Source organism: Manacus vitellinus, unplaced genomic scaffold (genome assembly GCF_001715985.3).
Source record: "Manacus vitellinus isolate BGI_N305 unplaced genomic scaffold, ASM171598v3 scaffold_106_pilon, whole genome shotgun sequence".
NCBI classification, from domain to species: Eukaryota; Metazoa; Chordata; class Aves; order Passeriformes; family Pipridae; genus Manacus; species Manacus vitellinus.
Window position 1 is genome coordinate 492,053 of NW_021938827.1, and position 27,527 is coordinate 519,579.

Sequence of the window (27,527 nt, forward strand, 5' to 3'; positions counted from 1 at the left end):
ATGGGGAAGGAAATGCAGCCTGGGACAGCAGAGAAGGCAGGAGGAAGGAGGAAAAGGGGAATTCATCTGGGACTGAACAAAGGAGAGGGGTGAAAGAGAGTTTCTATTTCTCCTATCGAGACCCCCCGGGGCCACAGGGACACCAGCCCTGGGTGGGCACAGTCACCCCCTGCCCACAGCACTTTGTATGCCAAGAGGGTCTTCCTGTGAGCCAGGATGGGGAAGGAGGTGCAAGGAGGGCTGGGGGAGGGGGGGGGGTGGCACGAGCACCCTAACCAGCTCCCAAACCCCTCCCGTGGCTGCACCAGGAGGGCTGTGCCCGGCCACCTCCCCCTCGGCCCCCCCATCTCTGTCATGGCACTGGGGCAGATTCCTGGCATAGGGCTGTTGCTTTTTGAAAGTTTGATTGTTGCTTTTTGAAAGTTTGATTTTTGCTTTTTAAAAGCCTGATGGGGTCCCTTCCCCATCCCGCTCTGTGCTCTGGCTGGCGGGACTGACGAGCTGCCAGCGTGTTAATCATTGCCGGAGCGCACACACGCGTGTGTGTCTCTGTGTGTGCTGCGTGTTCGCATGTGTTGTTCCGTTGCTGTGTGAGTCATTCCCAGCCTGCCTGGGGCTCTGCTGCACTCCCCGAGCCGGGAAGCAAACTGAGCTTGGATTGCAGCAGGGACAGGAGGAGCCAGGCAGCCGTGGCTCAGGAAGCGGCATGTTGCCTGTGCCCTTGACCTTGGACCCCTCTCTCCTCAGGGAACGGTTGGGGGAGGTTGGCTTTGGGGTGCCCTGGCTCTCGCCAGTGTCCCCAGCTGCGGGGAGCATCTCCCTTTCTTGCTTTCAATGCCACAGAGCCCAGCTTCCCAAGCAGGGGCTCACAAGGAGGGAGCTGGAGCCCCCAGGACCCCTGCCCACCACTCATTTCTAGGGTGTAAAAGGGTTGCTTTTCTGTTCCCTTTGTCATTTCACTCACATTTCTCTGACACGGGAGAGATTAGCTTCACAGCACAACACAAGGAAACACGGGTGAAGTCCGAGAGGGCCCCCTCTCTGTGGCAGCACTTGGGGGTGCCAGGAAGTGTGTGGCAGATCTGGAAATCATGAACCACCTGAGTCTTGGCAGCACTTCAAGGGAGGCAGAGCACCCCAGACTCTGCTCCCAGCACCTGAGAGGACCTGGAATCACCCATTCTGGGAACTAGACATACTGGAAGGATGCCTGAGTGCTGGTGGGACTGGGAATGGCTGGAGTCAGGAGAGCAGGAAACAGTGCAGAGAATTGGGGTGGGGGGAAACTGGGCTCAACTGGTGCTCGGGATTTGTGGAGTTACAAACTGGCATAGCTGGCACAAGAAACTGGGAGGAAGGATAAAACTGGTCACAGCTAGTACTGGGGACAGCTGGGAAAGGGGGATAGCTAGTGCTGAGAGAACTGGGCAAAGCCAGTGGGGGGGGAGAGGGGGAATCCTCTGGTGCCCCAGGGCTCTGTGATGCCTCAGGATTCAGGGAGACCCCAGGCCAGGGTGTTTTGGGTGACCTGGGACTGTATTTGGGTCCCTGCACCCTAGAGTTTGGGCTACCCCAGGGTCCTGTGCAGCCTGTGGCTCCTGCATTCAGGGTGTTCCGGGACCCCACACATCCTGGGGTCAGCAGCTGCTGAGATGCACCCCCCTGTCGTGTGGGGTAGCGATGTCCCGGGGGCGCTCATTACTGCAGCCCCTCTCAGGGTGCACTTTGCCCGTGCCAAATCCCCCCAAGCTTCAAGCCAGCCTCCGTGAGGGGAATCACCCTATAAAAGGGGGTGTGTGTGTGTGTGTGTGTGTGTACCAGGAGTCACCCCGGGATGTGCCCCCACAGCTGCCCTCCCAAGCCCCCTTTTCCCAGGGATGCCTTTCCCAAGGAAGGGCCGGGACTGCTGTGAGTTGTCTCCACCCAGGTTCTGGATAACTCCACCCGCCGCTGCCTCGCAGCTCCTCCTCCCGGTTACAGCCCAGCTGGGATATAAGCAAGTCACTCAGACACCAGGAGCTGCCGCGACAGCTGGGCGGGTGGCGTGGGACATCGCGCCGTGACCTGTGCCGTGTCCTTCGCCTCGACACCGGACCCCATGGCGACGCCTTCGCAGAAGAGGAGCACCCGCAGCGGGGCTTCGGGGACCCCCTTGTCCCCTACCCGCATCACCCGCCTGCAGGAGAAGGAGGACCTGCAGGAGCTCAATGACCGCTTGGCCGTCTACATCGACAAGGTGCGCTCGCTGGAGCTGGAGAACGCCGGCCTGAGGCTCCGCATCACCGAGTCCGAGGAGGTGGTGAGCCGAGAGGTCTCGGGCATCAAGGCTGCCTACGAGTCAGAGCTGGCAGATGCCCGCAAGACCTTGGATTCGGTGGCCAAGGAGAGAGCTCGGCTGCAGCTGGAGCTCAGCAAAGTCCGGGAGGAGCACAAGGAGCTGAAAGCCCGGTGAGTGCCCTGGGAATGGGGGGTCCCCCAGTGGTGAGTGCCCTGGGAACAGGGGGGACCGCAGCGGGACTGGCGCTGTTGTCATGCTTGGCAAGGAGCCGGGAGGGAAGAAGGAGCAACCTGGAGGAGGCAGGGAGAGGAAAAATCCATGACCCAGCTGGGGCAGGAGTGTCCACGGTGAGGACGGAGAGAGAAGAGGAGAGAAGCTCTCTCAGCATTCCTGCTCTCTCTCCAAGCGCCATCTTTGGCCGGGATGCCCTTGGGGGGAGTATCAGGGAGCAGAGCTGTGAAGGCTCAGGGCTGGGGTTGAGCAGACATGCCCTGGGCCCCCGGGAGGGTCCGTGCGACGCGGGGCACGAGCACCGGGCTGGCAGCCCCTCTGCCTTCGTCATTCTGGAGCTATTCCTAAACACGCTCCGGCACAGCCCGGGAAGTGGTGCCAGCCAGCTGGCTCTGTCCTGCCCACAGATCTCGCCTGCTCGTCCTATTTTCCTCTGCTGTCTTTGGCACCAGTTAAAGAACCTGCTCGGGTTTTGTTTGCCTTAACCCTCCTTGTGCCGAGCTGCTCCCACTCTGTGGGGTCCCCAACTTTGGGGGAAGCAGTGCAGGGGCAGCACCAGCTGTTGCTGAGTGATGTGCTCCCAGTCCACACTGAGTCTCGAATCCCCCCAGCCGCTTCCCATTGGATTCATCTCTTTCCCTCCCTGCCATCAGAAATGCTCCCCTCCTGGGCCCCTCCCTGCTGCCACTGGGTGCCTCTGCCCTCCCCTCCTCAGGGCTGTTACCGGTGACCAGTGCAGGTCCCCTGAGGACACAGGTCCCTGAGGACACGGGGCTCCCTGGCCAGTGTCGCTGCTGGCCAGGCAGGGGCTGGCACTGGGCTTCCCCCAGGCTCTGCCAGCCCATGCAGTGTCAGGATGTGTCCCTGTAGCACTCAGAGCTCCGAGTCCTGCTCCGTGGAAGGAGCAAGCGGATCCCTTTCCGTCATCAGCTTTGGCTCGCGGCCGGATCCGGGCTGGGCAGTGTCGGGACAACCCCCTCTTCCTCCATTTGATCTTTCGCCTCTTATTCTGGACACCTCGTTTTGAGTCTGCACCAAATGAGGCTAAAATTAGCTTTCCTCAGAAGATGACATAAATATTCCACCTACTGGGAGGGAGAGAACGTGCTGCCTGTTACAAACGTCTCCAGAAGCTGTGCGGGGTTTTATTTATATTTAACTTTCTATTTCTCGTGCACCACTGCAGCTCCGTCCTCGGATAAGCCAGCTTCACTTGTCCCACTTGCTGCTTGCCAGATCCCTGCTCCCAGATCCCAAGGATCCGGGTGCTGGTGGGAGGAGGAGCTGAGCTGTCTAAAGGCTTTTTCTGCCTTATGCAAACCCAGAACTATCTTGGCCACGATCTTTCGAGGGCTGCAAAAAATGCCCAGCCCGCAGCCTTGGCTGGCGGGGAGCTGGGAGCTGGCTGTGCTGCAGAGTGGAAAATGGGTGTGGAGTTTTTCCCTGCGATGGGCTGTGCTCCGGGAGCTTGTGTGCGTGTTCCTGAGCGCTGACAAACCCCTGAAAAAAGTTCTGTGATTCGAGGGGGTTCCCAAAGAGCAGCTCGAGGCTGGGAGGTGGGTTTCGGTGGGTTTTGGAGAGCGATTGGTGTGCGGGGCTCGGGGGGACAGGGGTGTTTCTGTGTTGAGTCGTCTCTGAGTCACAGTCGGTGAGGTGGAAGAGCGGTTCTGCGGGGGAAGCCGGTGCTATTCATTCCTGCATCTGGTGTGTCCCCATTCTTGGGCACGGTATCAGGGCTGCTCTCCAACTCCCAAAGCCCTAGTAAAGTCCCCATAGCCTTTGCAAAGGGGCTGCAGCTCATCTCGTGTCCGTGGGGACCTGCTTGATGTGGCAGTGCTGCTCAGAGAAGGGCATGATTGCCTGCCGCGCCGTGATGCTGCTTGTCGGGCTCAGTTTGGCTGTGGTGTCCCAAGTCTTTGGGGCATGGGGGAATGGGGCAGCCACAAGACTGACTCTCTGGAGGGGTTGGAACTGTTGGCGGGATCAGGAAGGACCTGCTCAGGTTTTGTTCTGCTCCCTGACATCCACTTGCATAGGGATGTGCCTGCTCTGCCGGCTCTTCTGCCCACCCCAAGCCCTTGGGTCAGCACCTGGTCTGACCTTGACACGGTGACACTTTGGCTAATAAGTAACTGGCAGCCCTCTGCATCCCTCACTGTGCCTGTCAGCCCTGGGGAAGCACCGGGTATCTCCCGCAGGGCAGGCACTCGGGGTGGTGTTATCAGCACCCACAGCATCACCGCTGCTCACCACAGGGGTTGTCTCGCCAGCACAGAGGGAGGGTGGGGGGCTGGGGGTGCCACTGCATGATGTGTCTGGATGTGGCACAGTGCTGGGTTCTCTGTTTGGGGTGGGGGAAGAGATGCTGGCTGGAGGGGGAGAGGTTGTGCAAACAGGGGACCAGTCTAACCAGTACCGACACACTGCTGCAAGAGCTGCATGGGTGGAGGAGGCTCTGGGTAGAGCTGAGTTGGGAGGTGCAGGCAGCTGCCTGCTCTCTCCCTCCTGCCACTCCTCTGTCCCTGGCCACTGCTTTGCCTTTGGGCTGGACCTTTCCACTGCCTGTTTGGCTTCTCCCAGTGGTGATCCCAGAGTGCCCACTCAGCTCCTTGCACAGGGACCCTGTGCAGCCTGGTGCTGGCTGTGCCCCAGGACAAGGGACACCTCCAGGCAGCACTGCCTAGCCCTGTTCCACGTGTGTCCCCAACTCTTGATGGCCTGTGGATATGCTGGAGCTGTACTTGAAGCAAAGCAGAGGGTGCGGTGAGGGTGGCTGGTGACTCAGGGGTGCTGGCAGCACCCCAGACCATGGGGAGAGACAGGACCAGTCTGAAATGCCCTTGTCTCTGGTGTCCTCGAGCTTCTGTCCCCTTTCTTGGAGGACACTTGGATTCCAGAGCAGCACTGGGCGGTTGGAGAGATGCTCTGTGCCCGGTTCTGCCCATCACCCCCTCTCCTTGAGCTGACTCCTGACTCATGGGGTGAACAGGATCCACAGCTCTTGCCTTGCTCCATGAGGGTTCACCCCATACCAGATGTGTGATGTGTTTGTCAGTGCAAGGGCTGTAGGATGCGGCCCTTGGGCACCTCCAGGAGAGGCCTTCTGGGGGGCTCAGTGCCTGCTCCATGGGTGAGGGTTGGCCATGCAGGGACCAGCTCCCTCCTCCAAGGCAGGAACCAGCCCTTGTTAGCACCGCGGCTGATGAGCGATGTCTTCCTGAATTGCAGCCCCTAACACGATTAAGCTGGTGCCTTGGCAGCGCCTCTTCCTCCCGGGGCCCAGACCTCATCCCTGGACCTAATGAGGACAAATCTCCTGTTTCCCAAAGGTTGTTGTGGAAAGAGGAAGCTCACCCAGGGGCAGAGCAAGGGTGGCAGCAGTGGGGTGCCAGGAGGTGAACCCCACAGCCCTTCCCCAGCCCAGGGGGTTTTGCCCTGTGCTGGTTTCAGTGAAGACCCTCCAGGCAGGAGCAGGTGAACAGGACCCATTTAGTTGAAAAAGAGGAGGGGGTGGAAACTAGGACTCAGTGCTGCCACGAGGCCAGGCCCTTCTTTTAGCAGCAATGAACTTGTGCTGGAACATTTTGCGTGGGGTGAAACCTCCGGCTCCTGGGCTGTTCCCCCCCTCTGCCTCGTGGAATCCCTGCCAGGGAGGGAATGCTTTAGCTGGGAGGAGGCTTTGCCCTTTTGGAGCAAACAAAGAGCAGCTTGTACAGCTGGGGATGCTTTGGGGGAGTCAGTGACACAGGGCTGGGCTGGGCTGGACCCCCCTGCCCCTCTGGGACCCTCTTAAATGTGCCACCGTGAGTCTCCAGCGCCGCAGAAACATTGGTTTTCCCTTGACATCTGCAGGCAACAGCTCAGGATGGCTGGGCTCCTGGGAGGGAGGAATTCTTGCCCGTGCAAACATCCAGCCCCTCTTTTTCCCAAGGACAACCTCAACAGAGGAACAGGCTCCAGCACTTTTGGTTTGTGGCCCCACTCCCATTGCTGCATTTGCCAGCGTCTTCCAGCCACGGCTCTTTCCTTTGCTGTTCTGGGGGATGAGGGGAGTGAGAGGAAATCCTGCTGCCCTAAACTTTTTATGTCGATAGGATCCACTCTTCAAATTAAGGATCTTATCCTTGGAGCTGGGGCTTAAAGAGAAACGATTGCAAAGAGAATCGGGGCTGGGTTTAGTGTGGGAAGGGATCCATCCCCAACATCCTGTCCCAGCCTGCTCTGGTCCCGTGTGCTGCCACAAGTGTTTTTCAGCCTCGCACGTGTCACTTCACTTGTCTGAATGCCATCAACATTCAGACTCTGGAGCCCAGAGAACCGGGAGTTGTTCCTGACCTGGTGCTCAGGGAGGCAGATGGAGAGGGTGGCGTGGCTGGGGTGGGACACACAGGGTGGCTGCCAGGTCTATGTTCTGCTGAATTTGTGCCCTCTGGGAGCTGCAATTTCCTCCCCTGCTTCTGGCAATTAGCAGAGGAGGAAGCCACCAGAGCTCTCCCCTGGTCCTGTACAAAATTAGGGCTGACACAGAGGATTGCCTGAGAAGAGTCAGCCCAGTGGGTTTGGGATGAGCTGGGAATTACCTCCCGCTGTCCTGCCACTGACTACATTACCTGTTTCGCCATCCTCTCTTTGTGAGGCTGTGTGCTGAGCCTGTTCCTCTGTGACAAGCTCAGCACGTTCCCAAACAGCTGAGGCTGGTGCCATGTGAAACCTGTCTCTGTCTGCAGCTGCCGTCAGACACCCGCAGCCACTCACTGGAGTGTCGGGGCTGGGTGCCCACCTGCCTCTGCTCCCTTCCCCTCATTGCCCGGGGTTGAATAGCTCCAGTGTGAAGTTGAACAACTGTGGGGGGCTGGCACAGCCCCCCTGCCCCACTTGGTGTGGTGGAAGCAGCAGCCCTGAGTACAGAGACCTCTGTATGACAGCCAGGCTCTCAACCACCCAGGAGAAGCCCAAGTTTATGGAGTCATGGAATGGTTTGGTTTGAAAGGGACCTTAAAGCTCATCTTATTCCATCTCCCTGTCATGGACAGAGACACTTTCCACTAGACCAGGTTGCTCCAAGCCCTAACCTGACCTTGAACACTTTGAGGGACAGGGCAGCCACAGCTTCTCTGGGCAACCTGTGCCAGGGTCTCACCACCCTCACAGGGAAGAATTTCCTCCTAATATCTAATCTAAATTTGCCCTCTCATTTTAAAGCCATTTCTCTTTGCCCTGTCACTCCATAAAATATGTATATATGTCCTAGTTCCTGTGTGTGAAGGATGTCACAGCATGTCTGTGAACCCATGGTGTGATCCAGCACTGTGGGTGTTGAGGAGAGCCAAAGGGTGTGGAAGTTGGTTAATGAAGTGCAGTGAACCCAACCCGCAGAGATACCACAAAACCCAGCTGGGGTTGGGACACCTCCGTTCCTGGGCGAGGCTGAGTCAACATTGCATGTTCTCGATCATAAACCAATTTCGTCTTTACGAGGAAGGTGAAGATGCCCTTAGTGTCCTCCACAAGCTGCAGACAGTCCTTATGCCCTGTTTCTGCCTTCCCATGGTGAGTAGAGCCAGGAGTTGTGACAGCAGCAGGGACACAGTTCCCCAGCACCCAGGGTGCAAGATGGATGCTGCCCTGCCTGTACTTTACCTTCCTTACTAACAGGGTTGCACAACTACAGGTGTTGGTGCCGTGAACCTGCAGAGAGGTGACAGAGCCAGGGTAGGAGCAAACATGGGCTCTCCTGAAGCTGTTGAATTTTTGTGTCAGGGCTATGAGTGGTTCAGAAGCACCTCTGTATGAGCAAGGTTCTGATAGCACAGGTCTCTCCACCCTCCTGAACAGGAGCCACTTCCAGCCACTTGCTCTGGCTCCTTCTTTCCACACTAGCATCCTCCTGCCATCCAGTTTAGTGTCCCCATCCTGGTCAGGAAGAGTTGGTGTCTCCCTACCATGGTGCTTGACCGGAACTCGGAGCTTCCAGTTTGTTGGAGGGGTTATTTAATAACAGTGTAAGGACACACTTTCTCCCTTAAAACCCCATCTCTGAGTTATGTGAGCCCAAATAAACATCCAAGCTCTTGGTGTGAATGTGTAACACGTGGGCTTCAAAGGCATGGGAGCCCAAAGGAAACTTGGCCCCAGTGCCCATGGGCACTGAGGGTGGCCAGTTGCCCCACTGCAGCTGCCAGTCCCCACTGGGAAGAGCTGCATGTCCCCCTCTCCTTGCAGTGCAGTGGGCTCGCCGTGGCTGTGGAAGGGCTCTGGAGCAGCCCTGGCAGAGCAGGGGGATGAGTCACGCTCAGCCGCATGTCTCCAGGCTGGAGCAGGGTGTGGCACTGTGGGGCCGCGTTTGGGGGGCTCCCGCTGCTCCGGCAGTCACGCTCGCCTTCCTGGCAGGACAGTGGATGACATGCTCCCCAGCAGCATCTGTGGGGTGTGAGGATGCTCTGCTGCAGGGCATCGTGTTGAGCGGTGAGAAATTAGAGAGAGTTTTCCAAGCTGAGCCTTCATGCTGTGGGCTTTAGGAGGGAACAGGAGCATTGTGGAGAGCAACCTTGCCCCTTGGCATCGTGCTTTACCATCTAGATGGCCCCCAGACCCTCCATTTGCAGGGCAGAGACGCCGCTTTTCACAGCCCAGCCTTAGCTGTGCCATTCCTGTGGAAAAAGCTGGATTGTGTTTGCCTAGTGGTGAGCGTGATGTGGGCACGTGGGGCTGAGCAGGAGGGAGGTGGTGGGGAGACCGGAGCCTCTCACAGCGGCCCTGTTTGCAGGGTAGTTCTGTGCAAGCAGCAATTGGGGCTGAATTGTGCTTTCTAGGGATGCCACGTCTTCAGTCCTTACTCTGGGGAAGTGGTTATTTCCTGCCCACGTGCCAGAGCAGGTCTGGGCTGCGTCCCGGCACATGCAGGCTGGAGGGGAGAGTGGGCAGAGCGTATGGCAGAGCACAGCAAAATATTGGCGCTGCTCATCCCTGCATCGCATCCCATCCCAGCAGCCACCCTGACAGCGGTGGGAGCTCACAGTGCCGGCGCTGACTCACAGCGGCCGTCGGAGCGCACAAACAAAGCAGCTCCAGCGCAGCTCGCACTGCCCTCGCTGCCACCGCCACACGCAAACAGACCTTGTGGCAGTGTAAACACCTCGCCTGCCTTTATCTGCACTGCTGGAGCCGGGCTAGCAAACCCTTTTGTTCCCAGGAAGACGGGTGGCAGCTGGATCCAACAATCCCCCACTTTGTTTCTTAAGCAAATGTTGCTGGCTGGAAGCTTTGCGTACCCGATCTTATGGAAAACGACGTGAGCTGCTACTGGAGAGAAAAAAGAAGGCCTTGAGCTTGTTCCGTGTTTTGCCTCTCTTGGCTCCTCTCTTGGCTCCTCTCCACCTTGTCCCACCTTGTGCAGGGATTGTGTTCCCACTGTGGGTCAGGATGCAGCAGATACAAAGCGATCTCATCCCTTCCCATCACCCCTTTGCATTCAGGGACTGCATGTGTGAGCAGAGGGAAAGAAGTCAATGTCTGTTCCATGGCAGCATGTTTTCCTGCTCCTGGGGCTGGGATTGCATCCCTGCTTCTTCTCCACTGCCCCATGTGCTGGCCATGTTGCCAGCTCCCAGTGAAACAGGAGCTTGCGGCTGTTTCCCCCCAGTGCTCCTGAAGACATGACTAATACGAGTGACTAAGCTCCTTGTTTTTAACTCTGTTTGTAAGTCTCCGGCCATGCCCAATCCCCCAAGGAAACACCGGGAATCTGTGCTTTGTCTTCATCCTTTGAGGTGGAGGTTTACGGGCTTTGCGTTTCTCTTTCATCCGGAGAAGGATGTATTGAAGTGAATGGAAAGTTCTGGGGTTTCCATGGAGGTGCAACAATCGGAGCTGTTTTAGGGGGGAAAAAAAAAGACGAAAAAAGACCCACAACTATCCCATTGAGATTTAGCCCAGTTATTGCAAAACTGGTTTTTGCGGTGTCGCAGTGAGATAGTCAAGGCTGAGCAAAACTCCTTCGATTTCATCCAGTCCAAAGTGTAATTGTTAATTTGTTGTTACATTAAATATAATACAGTTATATTAATAATATACTAATATCTTATATTAATGATATATACTTATATTAATGATAAACTCACTTCTCACAATGGTGAGATTTGGAATTTCCTTCTTCCCTTCTCTTCCCAAAAGCTTTAGTCAGGCTTTTGTATCATATACTGCCTACAAATTGTTAGGAAATTCTGGATTGGAAAAACAAACTGTCAACACTCTTGGTGGGATTTTCGGGGATGTCTTCTGAAGGAGTTCGAATAGCCGATCCTTGTGGGTCCCTTCCAACTCAGGATATTCCACGATTCCAAGCTTTCTTCTTGTGCCTTTCCTACTGAAACTCAGAAGGTGGAATTGAGTGGCTTGGAAGGTGGTGTATTCACATATTTGAATAATGTCTCTAAATTCTCTTTCCAGCACAATTCCAGGCTTTTTTTTAGCAAGTTCCTTTTTCCTGATGAAGGGCATTATTGCTTTAATCTATATTTAAGATGGTTTAATTCAATCAAATGTCTTTTAGATAACCCGATTCAAATTCCATGGGAAGCCAGGGAAAGGCAGGCTGGTGTGTTTGGAATGGAGGGGTTTGGTGGGGATTGCCCAGTGTTTGATCATGGCGTTCTAAGCAGTTGAGATGTTCAGGTTTACGAAGAGATAGAATCATATAATTTAGGTTGGAAAAGTCTTCTGAGATCATTGAGTCTGGCTGTTCCCTCAGCACTGCCAAGGCCACCGCTAACCCATGTCCCCAAGTAGCACATCCACACGTCTGTTAAATCCCCGCAGGAATGGTGACTCCACCTCTGCCCTGCACAGCCTGTTCAAGTCTTTGGTGATTTTTTTTTTCAGTGGAAAATGTAGTGTTTGGAAGGGAGGAACCAGCCCTCCCTCTGGAAACCCCAGGCTCAGCCCATCTCCCCCAGACCTGCACAGACACTGGCCAGGTTTTCCTGGTGCCATGCAGACAATTCCCGGTTACTAAACCAAATTTCAACTGGTAGCACTTTGCATGTCACCCCAGCCTGGAGGCTTGTTCCAGCTAACCCATGGTTTGGTGGTGGAGGGGTTCCATAGGGAAATCCTGCCCTCATTTTGTGGTGCCAGGCTCTGTGCACTCCCGGCACTGGAGACTCCAGCAGCTGATCCTCCCGTGCACTTTGCATCCTCTTTGCATCTGTCTCCTGGGGCTTGCTGCTCCCTGGAAAAGCTACAGGCAGCTGGGAAAGGGAGTTCCACAGGCAGCAGTGGGGGGTCCCACAGGTGACAGAGAGGTTTCACAGGCAGCCAGGCACTGGCAGACCTGGTGGGACGTTGTGATGCCTGCTCCAAGCTGGGACACATGTCCATGGGGTCTAAATCCTGCCCTTTGTCTGTGCAGACACACATATTTATGCCTGACGCAAACCTCCTCCCAAAAATGCAATGTGGGCGGTGGAAAGCCAAGTCCTGCACATTCCCCTGGTGACTCCAACATGGCAAAAGGGCAAAACCCCCTTTTCCAGCTCCAAAACCCCCCTGGTAATGCCATCCACTCTCCAAAACCACGGGCCCTCCTGTTACTAGGGGGGACTCAGCCCAAACAGCAGTGTCACTTGGTGACTTGGGATTTCCATTCCAAGCTGCTGGCAGAGGCTGGGATGAGTCACCAGCTGGCATGACAGCCTGGACAGGGAACAAGCAACACTGGGGCTCTCCAGCCAGCACCGAGCTACAACACCATTAATTCTAAACAATTAATATACTATTTATTCTCGGAAATGTGTTTCCAGCTTTTCAGCAGTTGCGGGGCTGTCGGTCCATGCTGCAGCCACCTCCTGCATCCGTTGGTTGTGGTGCTGCTGAAGCCAAAGTGCTTCTCCCATCATGAGGGGAGAGGCTGTGGGGTGATGGTGAGTGGGCACGGGGCGTTTGCTCTGATGCATCCAGGGAAAGGGGAAAAGCTCCTTCAAGCCTTCAGGAGGGGCATGTGTGGCCAATCCCTGGAGGTACTGCTGTGGTCAGGTCCCATTGGGCTGGAGTTTGTGTGTGCCACAGCTCCCAGCTCCTGGTGATGGGGCTTGTGGAGGGACAGGAATTACTTGGATTTGTGGAATGCCAGCCTGGGGGATCCATTTGCATCTGCATTAAATGCTTTTTCCTAGTTTCCAATGAAACAGCGGTTTTGGTTCATTTTAAGGAGGCAAGGAAAGGCCAGATCCCAATTCCAGGAGGGGGAAGTCCAGCTCTTGGGAGATGCCAATGAGCTGTTTTCATCCCTCTGGGGTCCCATGTGGCTGAACAAGCCCCTCAGCCCCAGGGATGAGCATGCCAGGAATGTGCATCGGGGCCAGCACTGACCCTGGCACCAGGAAGGGTCTTTGGCACCGCTGACACCTGAGGGTGGGAGCTGTTTCTGTGCATCCATGAGCACGACTGATGCTGGCATCCCCAGCTCCCTTTGGCAGGGGTTTGGTGCCCCACAGGATACCGTCTCCGTGCGGATGTTGTCCTCGCTATACATCACGCTGGCTATTTCCAGCTCCCCTGCTAGGAGACCAGCCTGTGTTTATCCTGGTGATTTGGCAGAGGCGCTGCGGCACAGATGAGTCAGGAGCTGGGAGAAGCTGCTTCACCACATTCCCATTGCCCCACCACAGAGGTTTTCCAAGTCCTCCCCTCCTCATGCTGTCCCTGCTGCTTGTTCCTATGGGGCCCTGGTCCCTGAGATCCTGTGGGGCCCTGGTCCCTGGTATGGGGGAACAATCCTTGATGGAGAAACAGTCTCTGGTATAGTGGGGTGATCCCTGCAGTAGGACAGTGATCCCTGGGATACATGCAGTGATCCTGGGACCTATCCATGGCACTGAAGGCAGTGCCATGCGGAGCAGCCAGCTCAAGGTGGGGCAAAGCAGGTTTTCTGGGTCCTCCCAGCAATGACAGACCTCCGAGGACACACGCTGCCTCTTCTACCTTGGGCTCCCAAGCTGTAAACGTACCAAGAGCCTTTCCTGGGATAGCGTTCTCGGTCCTACAGTAGCGTGGCCAGGAGTAGGTGGATGTGGGCCCTGGCAGCCAGGTGGGACTGAAACCTGCAATCCCAGGGGATTTGCAGATGTGCGTAAAGATTTATGGATGGGGCATGAGCTGGCGAGTTCCCTGAGTTGGCACATTCTCCAGGGTGGGGCAGCTGCAATTTGGAGCAGGGAAGGAGGGGAATGCCTGCACCTCCACTGGCTCCAGCCCATCCATTTGTCCCCTTCCAGCATGTGAAGCCCGCTGCTGCCCAAGCTTCAGCAACACTCACAGGGATTAATAGTGGAGGGTGGAAACCAAAGGGTGTTTCCTAAAAATGCATGGAGTGGGCTCTGGCATCTCAGAGAGGGTTGGCATCTTTCCAGCAGCCTGGTGGGCTTGTGCCTGAAGCTGCTTCAATGAGCTCTGATGATTCTGTCCTGTCTTGACTTTTCCAGGGGGAGAGCCCAGACCTGCCAGGTTTCTGGGCTGGGATTTTGGGGCAGAGTGGGGGCAAGCAGTAGCAGATCGTGCTCTATGGGGCTGTCCCTGAGCCCTCTCTGAATCTGTTGCATTGGCTTCGCAGTCAACGTGTCTGTCAGTGCTGAGCGCAGCCAGAGCAGATCCAACTTTCCATTAACATTTGGATTTTCTGGCAGCTCAACTGCAATTTTCATTCTTTTTTTTTTTCTCCTTCCTGCTTTTAAAAGCTAAAAATAAAACATCTTGAGGCCCCTTTTCCCTCCATCTTTTCTCTTGAGACATTTGTTTCTTGAGGATTTGATGCTTCTGTTGTGTTTTCTCCTCTTGGATTGTTTTTACCCATGGCTGTCCCAGCACAGGGGATCAAATCCTGTAGGACACTGAGCCCATGTCTTGCCTGCAGGCACCCAGCCCTCTGGGGTGAGTTTCTGCTTCCCTTTTCCCTGGGGGATTTGGGATCACAAGATCCTAAGGCTCTAGCAGGCAGGATGGGGAGGCCAGTGGAACCCTCAGGGAGGAGGAGAAAGGTCTGGCTTTGTCCCCTACTCCATGGAAGTGGAAGCAACACAGCTGCCATGGAAGTTTTTATTTTTAGCCGAGCGCCAGCTGGAGACTGGGAGGTTGCTGGGGAATAAAAGCAGGACCTGAGGGGAGGAGAAGGGAAAACTCAAAGCCCTGGCTGGGCTGGAGTGGGGAGCAACAGGGCTGGCATGGAGCAGTGGGCACTGGGGTCCCTGGCACCAGAGAGGACTCACCTATGGACTGACAGCTCATCTGGAAGCTGCTACCACATTCAGGGCCATGGTGTGTTTGGAAAGAATAGGGGGGAAGATGCTCAGGTCCTAGGAAGCCGAGTCACACAGACCACTGGACCTGCCAGAGCAGAGGACAGGACAGGACTCCTCACCCCTCTCCCTCCTGCAGAACTGCCCCCAAGCTCAGCCCCATGGCTGGTGAGCTCTGAGCTCCCGGCTCTGCTCCTCATGGTGGAACCCAGAGCTGAGCATGGGAGGCTTCTAAGGCAAAGTGATTTGTCCTTGAGTCATCTGGGATTTACCATGGGGCTTTCCAGACATCAATGCCCAGAGCCCTGGATCCCTCTGTTCCCTGGTGAAGGACAATCTGATGGAGACACAAGTGTAACTATCAGCGTTTTCTCCTCTGTCACTTAATGAAACTGCTGTCCCTGAAAGAGTTGGAGGATTCAGGACGTTCCAGAGCCCCATCCTGAAGAGCCGGTGCCCCCTGGCTGTACCAAACCTCCACAGACAACAAAGAGCTGCAGCAGCAAAACGCCCCGGACAAGCCCTTCCTGGAGTCACAGGGCAGTTCACTCCATCAGGGACGGCAGGATTGGACCCCGCCGGCAGTGCCGGGGTGGCCACACTGGCTGTGGGGACGAGTCACGGCCACATGGGAACACTCACCCTCAAACACTGGTTGCAGTGAGCCTTGGAGCCTCGGAGCTGCTCCCAGTTGGCATTCTTGTCCTATGAGTCAGTGGTATGAAAGGAGTGGGTTGTGCAGGAAGGACCCGGCACAGAGCTCCAGCAGCAGCTCCAGCAAGTGGGACTGTAGTTCTCTGGAAAACGGGGACCAGCACCATTTCTTGGTCAGTTATTCCACTGCAGACTAAATTCCAAATTCTCAAGATTGCTTAAATGCTATTTAGGCACAAACCAGGCTATTTTATGGAATTCATGGACTATGAAATCATACTCTGTGCACATCATTAAATATGATATGAAAATCTGACCACAAAAACATCATATAATTTATCACAGATCCAGCATGTTACACTGAGCCCTTTGCACCACAACAGAAAGTGTTCTGGGCTGGGAAAGAAACCTTCAGAAATGAAAACAAAGGCAGAAGATGGATCTTCACGCACTTCCAAGAAAGTCTTCAAGCTGCTTCTGGATTCCCAGAGGCTCTTGGGCTCTGCTTTTCCTGACAGCGACACTTAAAGTGGTTCTGAATTTTGTTACTGTACATGTAGGAATAGTGATTTTTTCAAACTGTCCTTCCTCAAGCTGAATTCCTGCTCTTTTAATATAGAATTCATCCTGAGATACAAAGTGGAGTTTATGCTTAAAAACAGTAGCTTGGGATTTTGAAACCTTTGGTTTAGTCTGCAAAATAACAGAATGACTTTTCCATGCTGGCTCAGGTCAGGAAACAGAAAGAAATGCAGGAAAATCTGCTATTGGCCAAGCCAGGATGTTCCCACATCCCTGCGAGTCAGGGAACGCCTTCTCTGCTGGTGCTGGGGTCCCATTCCTGGTGGTCCTAGGGTTCCATTCCTGGTGGTCTTGGGGTCCCATTCGTGGTGTTCTGGACCCTGCCCTGGGATGGGCTGAGTGCCAGTGGTGCCGCCGCCCGCTCCCTGGTATTTGTGACCCATGATCTCATGGCGTGGGTGTGCACTCCCCGCCCCAGGAATGTGCCCTGGGGCTGGCGAGCAGCCAGTGCTTGGCCAGTGCTCACCCACAGCCTAGGGGCTCCACAACTGGTCCCGGGACACATCCCACCTCCACCTGTCCCACACCCCATTTTGAGGGAGGTGGGATGACAATCCCACTCTGGAGTTGGTGGCTGCTGGGGGCCGTTTGGGTCTTTTCTTTTTATAGGACCTACCAAAATAGCACCAGGCTGCATTTTGGTGGTACAGTCAGATCAGATTCCCTGGTCACACATCGGGACTGTAAGGAATGGCCTTGACCTGCTGTCAGAGGGCTGGAAAAGTGAGGAGGGCAGTGGGAGCCAGGATGGCGTAGGAGTCTGGATGGTGATGTTGGAGGTCGGGAGACCTGTCCACAGCCCTGTGCTGGGTGGCTGAGGTGCCACAGCTCTGCACCCACCAAGCAACAGCTGAGCTCGTGGTGAGGTCTGGCCACTCCAGTGCAGCCCCCGGCCCCTGCTTATCAGCCGGTGCCCCCCATCTGCTCCAGGAGAGGCACCAGGCTCCTGGCACTGGCAGGGTGCCACAAGCTCCTCTGCCCACTCGCCTCGGTAGGGCAGTGCTAGCTACAGGGCATCTCCAGCTCCTCCCCAGCTGCTGCTGTGCCATCCAGCCCTGTGTCACATGATGCCACACTGTGCCACACATGACAATATCACATGCTCTGCCACACCACACCATGCTGCACCATGTCCCACTGTGTCCCACTGTGTCCCACTGTGTCACACCACAACGTTCTCCGGTGTCCCCACCACGCTGCATCATGTCCCACCGTGTCACATTGTGCCACTCTGGCCCCAGCCTGGTCAGCACTGGTCTCTCATGGTGCAGCCGTGCTATGGGTGTGCGTATCACACATAGGGCTGCATCCTGAGACACCTCTTGTTCCCCCAGTCCTCCCCAGCCCTTCCTGCTTTCCAGTATCCACACTGGGGCTGGATGACTGGGGCCTGCCGGTCTCCTTGGCAAGTGGGTGTTAGGGGTGATCCTGCAACTCTTTTGGGGGTGATCAGAGGGCTCTGGACATGATTCTCTGTGTGCTTGAGTTACAGTTCAGGGGGGAGTTTCTGATGTCAGCCATGAGGAGAAGGACTTGGAGGTGTTGGTGGATGAGAAGCTTGACATGACCTTAGAGCACCTTCCAGTACCTAAAGGGCCTTTAAAAACTGGAGAAGGACTTTGGACAAGGGGCTGGAGTGACAGGACAAGGGGGAATGGCTTCCCACTGCTAGAGGGCAGGGTTAGATGGGATCTTGAGAAGAAATTCCTGGCTGTGAGGATGATGAGGCCCTGGCACAGGGCCCCTGCCCAGAGAAGCTGTGACTGCCCCATCCCTGGAAGTGTCCAAGGCCGGGTTGGACAGGGCTTGGAGCAACCTGGGCTACTGGAAGGTGTCCCTGCCTATGGCGGGGGGGTGGGACTGGATGAGTTCTAAGGTCCCTTTGAGCCCAAACCGTTCCATCATTTCTTGATGACTATGATTCTCCCTGCCATGCAGATAACCTGTGCCATCCTTTGCCCCGCAGGAATGCCAAGAAGGAAGGGGACCTGCTCACTGCCCAGGCGCGCCTCAAGGATGTGGAGGCTTTGCTTAATTCCAAGGAAGCCGCGCTCTCCACAGCCCTGGGTGAGAAGAGGAATCTGGAGACTGAAGTGCGTGATCTGAGGGGACAGGTGGCCAAGGTGAGCAGTGGCAGCCCTGTCTCCAGCTTCCCCAGAGACCCCTCTGTCCTCCCCTACCTGGGGGCTGCCAGGTCCCCGCTGTGCCAAGGGGCTGTGGGGCAGATGCAGTTGGATGGTGGGTCCCCAGCCATACCGGATGCTGGGGTGTCCAGAGCCCACTGTGATGTTCCTTCTCAATTCCCTGCCAGCTGGAAAGTGCCTTGAACGAAGCCAAGAAGCAGCTGCAGGACGAGATGCTGCGCCGCGTGGACGCCGAGAACCGGCTGCAGACGCTGAAGGAAGAGCTTGAATTCCAGAAAAATATCTACAGCGAGGTGAGCTGCAACGTGCTGCCACGGTGATGGGGTCACTTGGGAGAACCCCTGCTCTGCACAGTTGTGTCCCCTTCCTGAGGTGACACTGTCCCCTGACCTGTCCCCAGGAGCTGCGGGAGACCAAGCGCCGCCACGAGACCCGGCTGGTGGAGATCGACAATGGGCGGCAGCGGGAGTTTGAGAGCAAGCTGTCCGAGGCCCTGCAGGAGCTGCGGAGCCAGCACGAAGCCCAGATCAGGCTTTACAAGGAGGAACTGGAGAAGACCTATGGGGCGAAGGTAAGAAGCCCCCCCACAATACCCTCCTTTCCCCCCGGCCGCACAGAGCACTGGTGGGCAGCGGGTGCTGAGGATGCTGATCTCCCTATCCTGTCCCCCAGCTGGAGAACGCCAAGCAGTCGGCTGAGAGGAACAGCAACATGGTGGGTGCTGCCCATGAGGAGCTGCAGCAGACCCGCATCCGCATCGACAACCTCTCCTCAGAAGTGAGCCAGCTGCAGAAGCAGGTGAGCGGGGGTTCCTTGGGACATCTGCCCTGGAGATGGTCCTCTCCTGGGGATGATCCCCTTCTAGGCATGGTCCTGAATGGAGTGGCCACTCTCACCTTCCCTCCCCACAGTTGGCCGCCAAGGAAGCGAAGCTACATGATTTGGAGGATATTCTGGCCAGGGAACGTGAGACCAACCGGCGCCTGCTCTCCGAGAAGGAGCGAGAGATGGCCGAGATGCGGGCACGCATGCAGCAGCAGCTGGATGAGTACCAGGAGCTGCTGGACATCAAGCTGGCTCTAGATATGGAGATCAACGCCTACCGCAAGCTGCTGGAGGGCGAGGAGGAGCGGTGAGCATGAGGCGCTGCACCCACCTCTGAGCTATGCGGGTCCCAGCCCTCATGTCCTCACTGGCTCCATCTCCCCTTCTCCCTCTACCAGGCTGAGGCTGTCCCCCAGCCCTTCCTCCCACAAAGGTGCATCCCGAAGCCACTTGTCCACCCCAGGCTCCTCCAAGAAGCGGAAGTTGGAGGATGGTGAGAGCCGGACCAGCTTCTCCCACCATGCCCGGACCAGCGGCCGTGTCGGAGTGGAGGAGGTGGACTTGGAGGGCAAGTTTGTCCGTCTCAGGAACAAGTCCAACGAGGTGAGTTTCCTTGAGGGGGATCTCTGGGGTGAAGTTCAGCCCTGCTCCATGGGCAGGAGGTGAATGGGACAAGCTGGGGAGGAACTGGGGTTCTGAGGGTCACTGCTCTCTCTCTCTCTTGAAGGACCAGGCAATGGGGAACTGGCAGATCAAGCGGCAGAATGGGGACGATCCCCCCATCACCTACCGCTTCCCCCCGAAGTTCACCCTGAAGGCTGGCCAGGTGGTCACGGTGAGTCACTGCCCAGTGGAGGATCCAGCCGAGATCGCAAGTCCTGCTGGGCCACTGGTGATGCAGAGCAGTTGGGGTGTGCTTTTTGCGGTGACAGACCCATGTTCCTGGGCTCTGGGCTCTGCAGATCTGAGAGGTCACTTTCCTATTGCTTTTCTCCCCAGATCTGGGCCTCAGGAGCTGGAGCGACCCACAGTCCCCCCAGCAACGTGGTGTGGAAAGCCCAGAGCAGCTGGGGCTCTGGGGACAGCCTGCGCACCGCCCTCATCAACTCCAACGGGGAGGTGAGAGCCGATGGCACGTCTGGGCTGGGGCATGGGGAGTCAGCAGGCACTGAACCCCCCAACTCCCTTCCTGTCCCCCACAGGAGGTAGCCATGCGGAAACTGGTCCGCACTGTGATCATCAACGATGATGAGGATGAGGACGATGATGAAATGAGCATCCACCACCGCCATCACCACGTAAGTAGGGCACTGGGAATGCCAGTAATCCCAGGGGGTCAATGGGGGATGCAGTTCTGGTCCCAGTCAAGGTGGGAGGCAGCTCAGCATCATGCAGGGTCAGGCGTATGGGAGAAGGTAGCAGGGAGTCTGCTGTGGAAACAACAACTTGAGAGAAGGCAACAGACCTCTGGCGCCTGGAGGAGATCTCTGCTCACCAAAAAAGGTCTTAAAACCCTGCTGAAAGGTGCCTCCAACCCTAAGCAACCTTGACATGCCATGAAAGGTGTTGGAGGAGCCGGAGGGAGGCTGAGCTGGTACCCCGTGTCACCGGGAGGACGGGATGGACAAAAGTTGATGGATGACACTTCTCGGCAGCAGCTGCTCCGTCCTCTCTGCTTCACGAGGGTGCTGGAACAAATCCAGGGGTGGCTTTGTCCTTCTTCTCAGCCCATTATTACCCTCATGGAGCTGAAATATGCACCAGGAGGATCAGCGAGCAGAGCAGGCAGCAGGCAGAGGAACAGGCAGCAGGCAGAGAGTAGGCAGCATGCCAGGGACAGAGCTGCAGCCAATTCTCCCAAAGAAACATCCCTGGCTGCAGCCCAGGAGCCCCCACCAGCCCATCGCACAGGATGTGTGTGTCCTGCACATGAGATGCCCACAGGAATCATGCATGGAGAGGTGGCAAGAGATCTGCTGGATGCTGCCCCAGGGTCTCTGCAGGAGCAGAATGTGGAATCCATCATCCTCTTTCCTTTGAGTTCTCTGGATATGAAGAGTGCTGCTGTATCAGCGGGTTGAGCTAGTGCATTGTCCTACTCTGCTCTGCCCTTGTAAGACCCACCTGCATTGCAGAGTCCAGTTCTCGGGCCCCCAACAGAAGAAGGACATGAAGCTGCTGGAGCAAATCCAGAAGGAACTGTGAAGATGCTCTGAGGGCTGGAGCCCCTCTGCTCTGGAGACTGGGAGAGCTGGAGGTGTTCAGCCTGGAGAAGAGAAGGCTCCTGAGAGACCTTAGAACCCCTTCCAGTGCCTAAAGGGGCTCCAAGAAAGATGGAGAGGGACCTTGGACAAGGCAAAATGGCTTCCCACTGACAGAGGGCAGGGTTAGATGGGATATTGGGAAGAAATTCTTCTCTATGAGGGCTGTGAGACACTGGCTCATGTTGCCCAGAGAAGCTGTGGCTGCCCCATCCCTGCAAGTGTTCAAGGCCAGGTTGGACAAAGCTTGGAGCAACCTGGTCTAGTGGAAGGTGTCCCTGTCCATGGCAGGGGGTGGAATGAGATGAGCTTCAAGGTCCATTCCAACCGAAGCCATTCCATGATTCTGTGATTCTCTTCTACATTGATTATCCCTGGACAGAGGAGCCAAGCTCCTGCAGGCAGTGATGCCCATTCATCTGAAGGCTGAATCTTTTCCAAGAGCAAGTTTCCCTGTGGACAGCCGCCAGCTCGCGAGACGGTGAAGAAGAGGATGTTTTCAGAGGAGCACAGTTCAGGTGTGCTGAGAGCCTGGGGTGTGAGGACAGGGCAGCGGGGCAGGTCACCCACTGGCATCACACCAGCCCCAGTCACTTGGGATTAGAAATACAAAAATAACAATTCTGTTTTATTGTTTTTAAACCACACGATGGAGAGGATGGGTGAGTGCGGACCCTCTTCGAGGAGTAACATGAAGAGGTCCCCCCGGGGTCACACCATCATCCTCAGAGCAGGGGTTCAGTGCAGAGGACACTTGGGCAGGGGCTCAAGGTCATTTTGTTTGTCCCCCCTCATGTCTAGGGGAGCTGCAGCGGCTCTGGGGACCCCGGTGAATACAACCTGCGCTCCCGCACGATCGTGTGCGGCACGTGTGGTCAGCCCGCCGACAAGTCGGGCACCCAGAACGCCGGCATCAACACCATGTCCTCGGGCTCCTCCACCTCCAGCGTGACTGTCACCCGCAGCTACCGCAGCATGGGCGACTCTGGCATTGGCCTCGGGGACAGCCTGGTGACCAGGAACTACCTCCTGGGGAACTCCAGTCCCCGCAGGCAGGTCAGTGCCATTCCCAGACCCCGGATCCGGGCTGTCCCAGTGCTGTCCGTTCTCAACAGGGCAGCGCTGTAGGGGTCTCATCTCCTCCCTCCTGTCCTTCACCCTGCTTTTGCTCTTCCTCTTTGGCCTTGCACAAGCCTCTTTGTAAGGGACCGGAGATTCTGAGAGGGATTGGAAAGGGATGTGACCATAGTGGCTCCCCCCCCATCCCATCCTGTCCCATCCCGTCCCATCCCATCCCATCCCATCCCATCCCATCCCATCCCATCCCATCCCACACTCTTCCCCCTTGGCACCCCAGAGCAATCCTCCATCCTTAACACACTCATTCCACCACTGCTAAGTGTTGTTCATGCTGGTAACGTGAACACTTCAGCACTTGAACATATATTTTATATCTATATAATATTAGATTAATTTATACTATGTTCTATATTAATACTCTCAGTCAATATTATAACCCTCAAGTATCACCTACCACTAGTTCTCAAATTTCTGAGCTATGAACACCCCAGCCTGGGGGGGTTTATTTATTGCACCCCAAGGACCAGGGAGGAGGCGAGCCCTGGGCACGCACAGTCCAGACACTGCAGGCGTGCGGAGGATCCCACTTGACACTTCACAGCCAGAGCAAACAGTGACACTGGATTCTTCTTAACCCTCTTCTTTTTCCTTCTCCCTCCCAGGCTCAGGCTGTGCAGAACTGCAGCATCATGTAACCCTGTGGCGCATTCCTGTGGTTCCTGCCCGTCTCCAGCTAGGTGTTTTTTTTTTTTCCCCAAAGCAAAAGAAAGATTTTTTTTTCCCTTAAAAAAAAAAGATATCAAAACCCAAGTTCGGGGATTTTTGTTTTCTATAGCAGGAATTTTATATATATATATATTAAAAGTGCTAAAAGATGCTTTGATTTTTTTTTTGTAAAGAAAAAATCTATTTCTATATAAAAAAAATCCAAACCAAAAAAAAGCTCCTCAGCTTCACAATTTTTTTAAAACTTCAGCCAAAGACAACAAGGAATCGTGTTTACGGAGCAGCCATGCAGGAGGAGATCACAACTGAAATGCTCTTTAGATTGTACCTTTTTTGCCAAAGCTTTTTACATAGGACTGGGAGAAGTGCAGCCATCCCCGCCAGGGCTGCTGTCTTGTCTCGAGTGGAGCACAGTGCCTTTACAACCCTTTTTCTTGGGATCTGAAGCCAAAATTCCCTTTTTTCTTTTCTTTTTTTTTTTTTTCAACCCTTTTTCTTGGGATCTGAAGCCAAAATTCCCTTTTTTCTTTTCTTTTTTTTTTTTTTTTGAGTTGTGATTCCCGGTGGTGCTGGCGTGGGGGCTCCTGGCAGCTTGCAGGCAATGCCCATGTCTCTCCGTGGCCATTGCCCCCTCCCCAGCCCCCTGCCTGCCTGCACTCCCAGCGCTCCACATGCTGTATTCCCCATATTCCCTATCCCAGGCACCTTGTGCCCTTTGGGTTCCCTTTCTTTTTTTTTAAGCAGCCGAGTTGTGCCTTAGCCGAGGCAGGGGCCAGGCTGGGAACGCCGCTGGACCCCGCATGGCATCAAGTGGAGATGGAGTAGGGGAAGTGAAAACCCACCAGAGCTGCATCCCAGGACCAGATGGATTTGGCAGCTGGGGTGATGGACCTTGCTCCTGCAGGCTCAGCACCAGGGGGACCCTCCAGGTCCCTCTCTTTGGGGGCCACTGCATCTAACAGGGTTCACCCCAGTTTTTCTCGACTGTGGTTAGTCGGACTCGTCTCCGGTGGCCAGAGCTCAGGAACTGTTTCAGGGATGAGGTGAAGGATGCTCAGTCCAGGCAGGGCTGGTTTGCCAGGAAGGCACCAAGGAAGGTGTTTTGTTTGAGCAAGGGGGAGTTTGGGATCTGGCAGGAGCAGCTTCCCCCTCTGCAAAAGTCCATCCAGCCGTTGACAGAGACCTTGGCTTCTTGCCTTGATTGAGGAATGCCTGCAGCCCCCCCAGCCTCAAGTGCAGGGGAGGGCAGGATCAGGGTCCCAGGACAAGCCCCCCGCTCCAGCGGGATCTGGGGAGGTTGTGTATTGTATTCATGCTTGCAAAGCTTCTGTATTACTGCCTGTATCTCCTTCCAAAGTCAAAATACAGCCAAACCCTTCCCACGCTGTGTGCTGTCATCATTGCTGCCCAGGGGGGAATTTGGAGGTGCTGCACAGGAATCCCCCCAGGATCTCTTTTAGCCCCACAGCCAGGGTGGGGGCTCAGCAAGTACTGTGGATGGGGGGAAGCAGGGTGGCCCCCCACACCCTGACTTATCCAAGGGTGGGATGCTGAGATCTGGGGCAGCCCCAGGAGAGGGACTGGTGGGGAGGAGATGGAATTTGCGGTGAGGGCTCAGACCTTCCGTACCTTGGGGTTTTGGGGACCAGATATTTCCCAGGATGGGATGGCCTGGGGAGGGGGCAGAACCTGAGCAAGCCCCTGACTGAAGGTTTCCTCCTACCGTAGGGATGACCCCCACACTCAGCCAGGGGGATCCCCTTTGCCCCCAGGCCGTGCCAGGCACTGGAGCGAGGTGGGAGGCGATGCCGGGGAGAAGGAGAGCCTTAAAGCCGGCGCATAATCGGCTTTACCAGGCACAGCGCTGGGGAGCCGCGATGTGAGGGGACGCGGGCGGGCGGCCGGGGCGCAGGCACAGCCAGGTAGGTGCCTGGGGTGCCCATCCTGGGGGTACCCCCTGCCCCAGCGCTCGGACACCTGGGTCCCCCCAAGCCACACGGGGCCACATCATCCCGGGTTTGGGTGCAGCAGGACTGAGGCTCACAGGGTAGGGGGTGTCAGGGGGTCTCTGGGGCATTGTTGCCACCTCCCAGCTTCAGGTGGGCTTGTGGGGGGGATGCAGTGAGATGCCATGTCCCCTCCCAGGAGAGGGGTGCAAGGAGTTCTCAGAGGCAGGTTCTCACAGGTTGGCAGGGGACACACTGGCCCCCTGCCTGTGCCCCGTTGGCCCCCTGTCTCTGCCAGCTCAGGCATGCCTGGGGCAGGTACCCCCAGAATGCTGCAGCCCATCCCCTCCATGGAGATCCATCCCAGCTCTTAGCCTGGCACTGCCAGGCCCCAAAAGTTATGAGGTTGTGCCAAAAATAGCAGGTTCTGGAACGGCAGGGAGAAGCCCCACGGAGAAGCCGGGACCTTGTGCTGCTGCCTGGCCATGCTGCCAGGAGGAGACAAGCCAGGAGACACAGGAACTACCATGGGGAACTGCCATGGGGAAATGCAACAAGGAAATAATGCCCCGGATCCTTCCCGCACCCCCCACGGGACCCCAGTGTCCTGACACCCCTGGGCTGGGTCACACTGGGGAAGGGCTGAGCTGGAGACCTGTGGGGTCCCTGCACAGACCCTCAGGGACACTGCAGAGCCCCATGGGGATGATACACACACTGTGAGGAGCTTACAGAGCCACATGGGGACTATACATACCCCACAAGGACCTTGCACAGCCCCGTGGGGAGCATGTACAGCCCACAGAGACCTCACACACCCCTATGGGGACAGTGACAGAGCCCGTGACAGAGCTCCAGCCCCATTCCAGCAAAAGCACTGAGTCAATGTGGGGTTTCTCCTGCTTCTCTTGCTGTCCCATGGGGCTGAGCCCTGCTCCAGGTTCTCCCAGAGTCTGCCAGGAGGCAGATGGGAGCCCAGAGCAGGAGCCATGGCCCAGCCTTGCTCACTTGTGCACTGAGTGTCACAGTCTCTGCAGAGGTGCCCTGGGGTGCGTGGTTGGGTGAGAGCACCCAGGTTTGGGTACACACTGAGGACCACCAGGTTTTTTGGGGGAAAGTCTAGCACAGGGAGCCTTGGAGCAATCACTGGGATGGGGTAGAGCTGGGACTGACCCCAGTGTCTGGCAGCCACCAGTTTACCAGCCAGGGCATGGCCAGGCAAGTGCTGGGGGCCCTGCCAGTCCCATGCCGGCCCCTCCAGGCCCCTGCGTACCCGGGGGGATTAAGGTCAGGCTGCCCCACTAATCCCAAAGGGGAGTTAAGATTTGAGCTTGTGCCTGCTGCCACTCCCTGAGGCTGCACCCCAAGGTGCTGCACATTGTGGGACCCTCACCCCCCTGAGGGGACCAGGGAGGGCTCGGGGCCTGTGGCTCAGCCGTGAGGTGGGAGAGGTCCCTACAGCAGACTCCAGATAAGCCTCCAGTGCTGGCAGGCACGAGGCACAAGCTCCTTACAGTTCCCTGGGAAAGGCTCCTGAACACCACTGGAACCAGGGAGCCACTGGGGGGGCACTTGGCTCTGCTCCCCAGCCCCAGCAGGGCAGGCACCCCCATCGATGGGCCTGTTCCAGGCTTGCTGTTTTTGGGAGTGCTGGTACTGCACCCCAGCTTGTGCAGAGACTGGCACCTCCCAGTGCCTCGTGTGTGCTTGTGCAGCGGGGACTGGGGGTAAAGTCACTTGCGGAGTCGTGTCGGGACGGTGGCTGCAGAGGGAGGAAGTGGGGGCTGAGGATCCTCTTTTGGGGCTCAGGGCACCCCACTCTCACACTTCTGGGAAGGAGAAGGGGGCAAGTTCCAAAGCAGAAGTGGGATCTGCTGGCACCAGTAGGGTCAGATTTCCTGGAAAGGGAAGTTCCAAGGGGCAAAGTGTCATCAACCAAAATTTGTGGGTGCTGTTGGGGGGGGACACACTGGAGGCCTGGTGCCACTGCTGTGCCCCAAACCCCCTTCTGGGACACCCCAAAGGCAGGTAGTGCAGGAAGCCAGAGCCAGCAGCACTTGTCTGGGATGAGTGAGTGGGAATGGGGAGACTGAGACAAAGGTGGGGTTACAGGGACAGGATGTGGATATCGGAGTGCTGGCATGGGGTGCAAAAGTGGGGGCGCAGGGATGGGGTGTGGATCTGGAGGTGTTGAGATGGGGGTGCAGGGACTTGTTGCCGATAGCAGAGAGCAAAACTGGGGTGAAGGGCCCCAATGTAGTTATGGTGGCACAGGAGTGTGTCAGGAGAGGGGTTGGACGGGACACGTGTGGGGGCAGAGGTGTGTCCCTGCACCTCGAGGGGATGAGGGTGTCAGTGGTGCGCGTGGGGTGGTGAGGGGGGTGCCCACGCGTGTGCCGGTGGGCACCCACCCTGCCCACACGGGGCGTGGGGTGCGTCTGTCGGGGTGTGCGTCGCTCTGTCGGGGCGGGGCGGGCTGGAGCTGTGCAGCCCCGTGTCCGTCTGTCGGG

General features: G+C 56.6%; 1 protein-coding gene across 1 annotated transcript; it reads left to right on the forward strand.

Annotated features, from left to right (window-relative positions):
• The first annotated feature begins 2,000 nt into the window (after positions 1-2,000).
• LMNA (lamin A/C) lies at positions 2,001-23,101 on the forward strand. The gene is made up of 12 exons (XM_018088608.2): positions 2,001-2,448; positions 18,002-18,158; positions 18,347-18,472; positions 18,580-18,750; positions 18,852-18,977; positions 19,091-19,311; positions 19,403-19,607; positions 19,732-19,839; positions 20,004-20,123; positions 20,207-20,302; positions 22,067-22,321; positions 23,008-23,101. The coding sequence occupies exons 1-12, from the start codon at positions 2,099-2,101 to the stop codon at positions 23,038-23,040; spliced, it is 1,968 nt and encodes a 655-aa protein (XP_017944097.1). The 5' UTR covers positions 2,001-2,098; the 3' UTR covers positions 23,041-23,101.
• Positions 23,102-27,527: the final 4,426 nt, after the last annotated feature.

Excerpts from the sequence above, each read along its gene's own strand:
- LMNA (XM_018088608.2), top strand. The coding sequence starts at position 2,099 with ATGGCGACGCCTTCGCAGAAGAGGAGCACCCGCAGCGGGGCTTCGGGG. Across the intron at positions 18,473-18,579 it reads AGAAAAATATCTACAGCGAG|GAGCTGCGGGAGACCAAGCG; the intron begins GTGAGCTGCAAC and ends ACCTGTCCCCAG. Across the intron at positions 20,303-22,066 it reads TCCACCACCGCCATCACCAC|GGGAGCTGCAGCGGCTCTGG; the intron begins GTAAGTAGGGCA and ends CCTCATGTCTAG.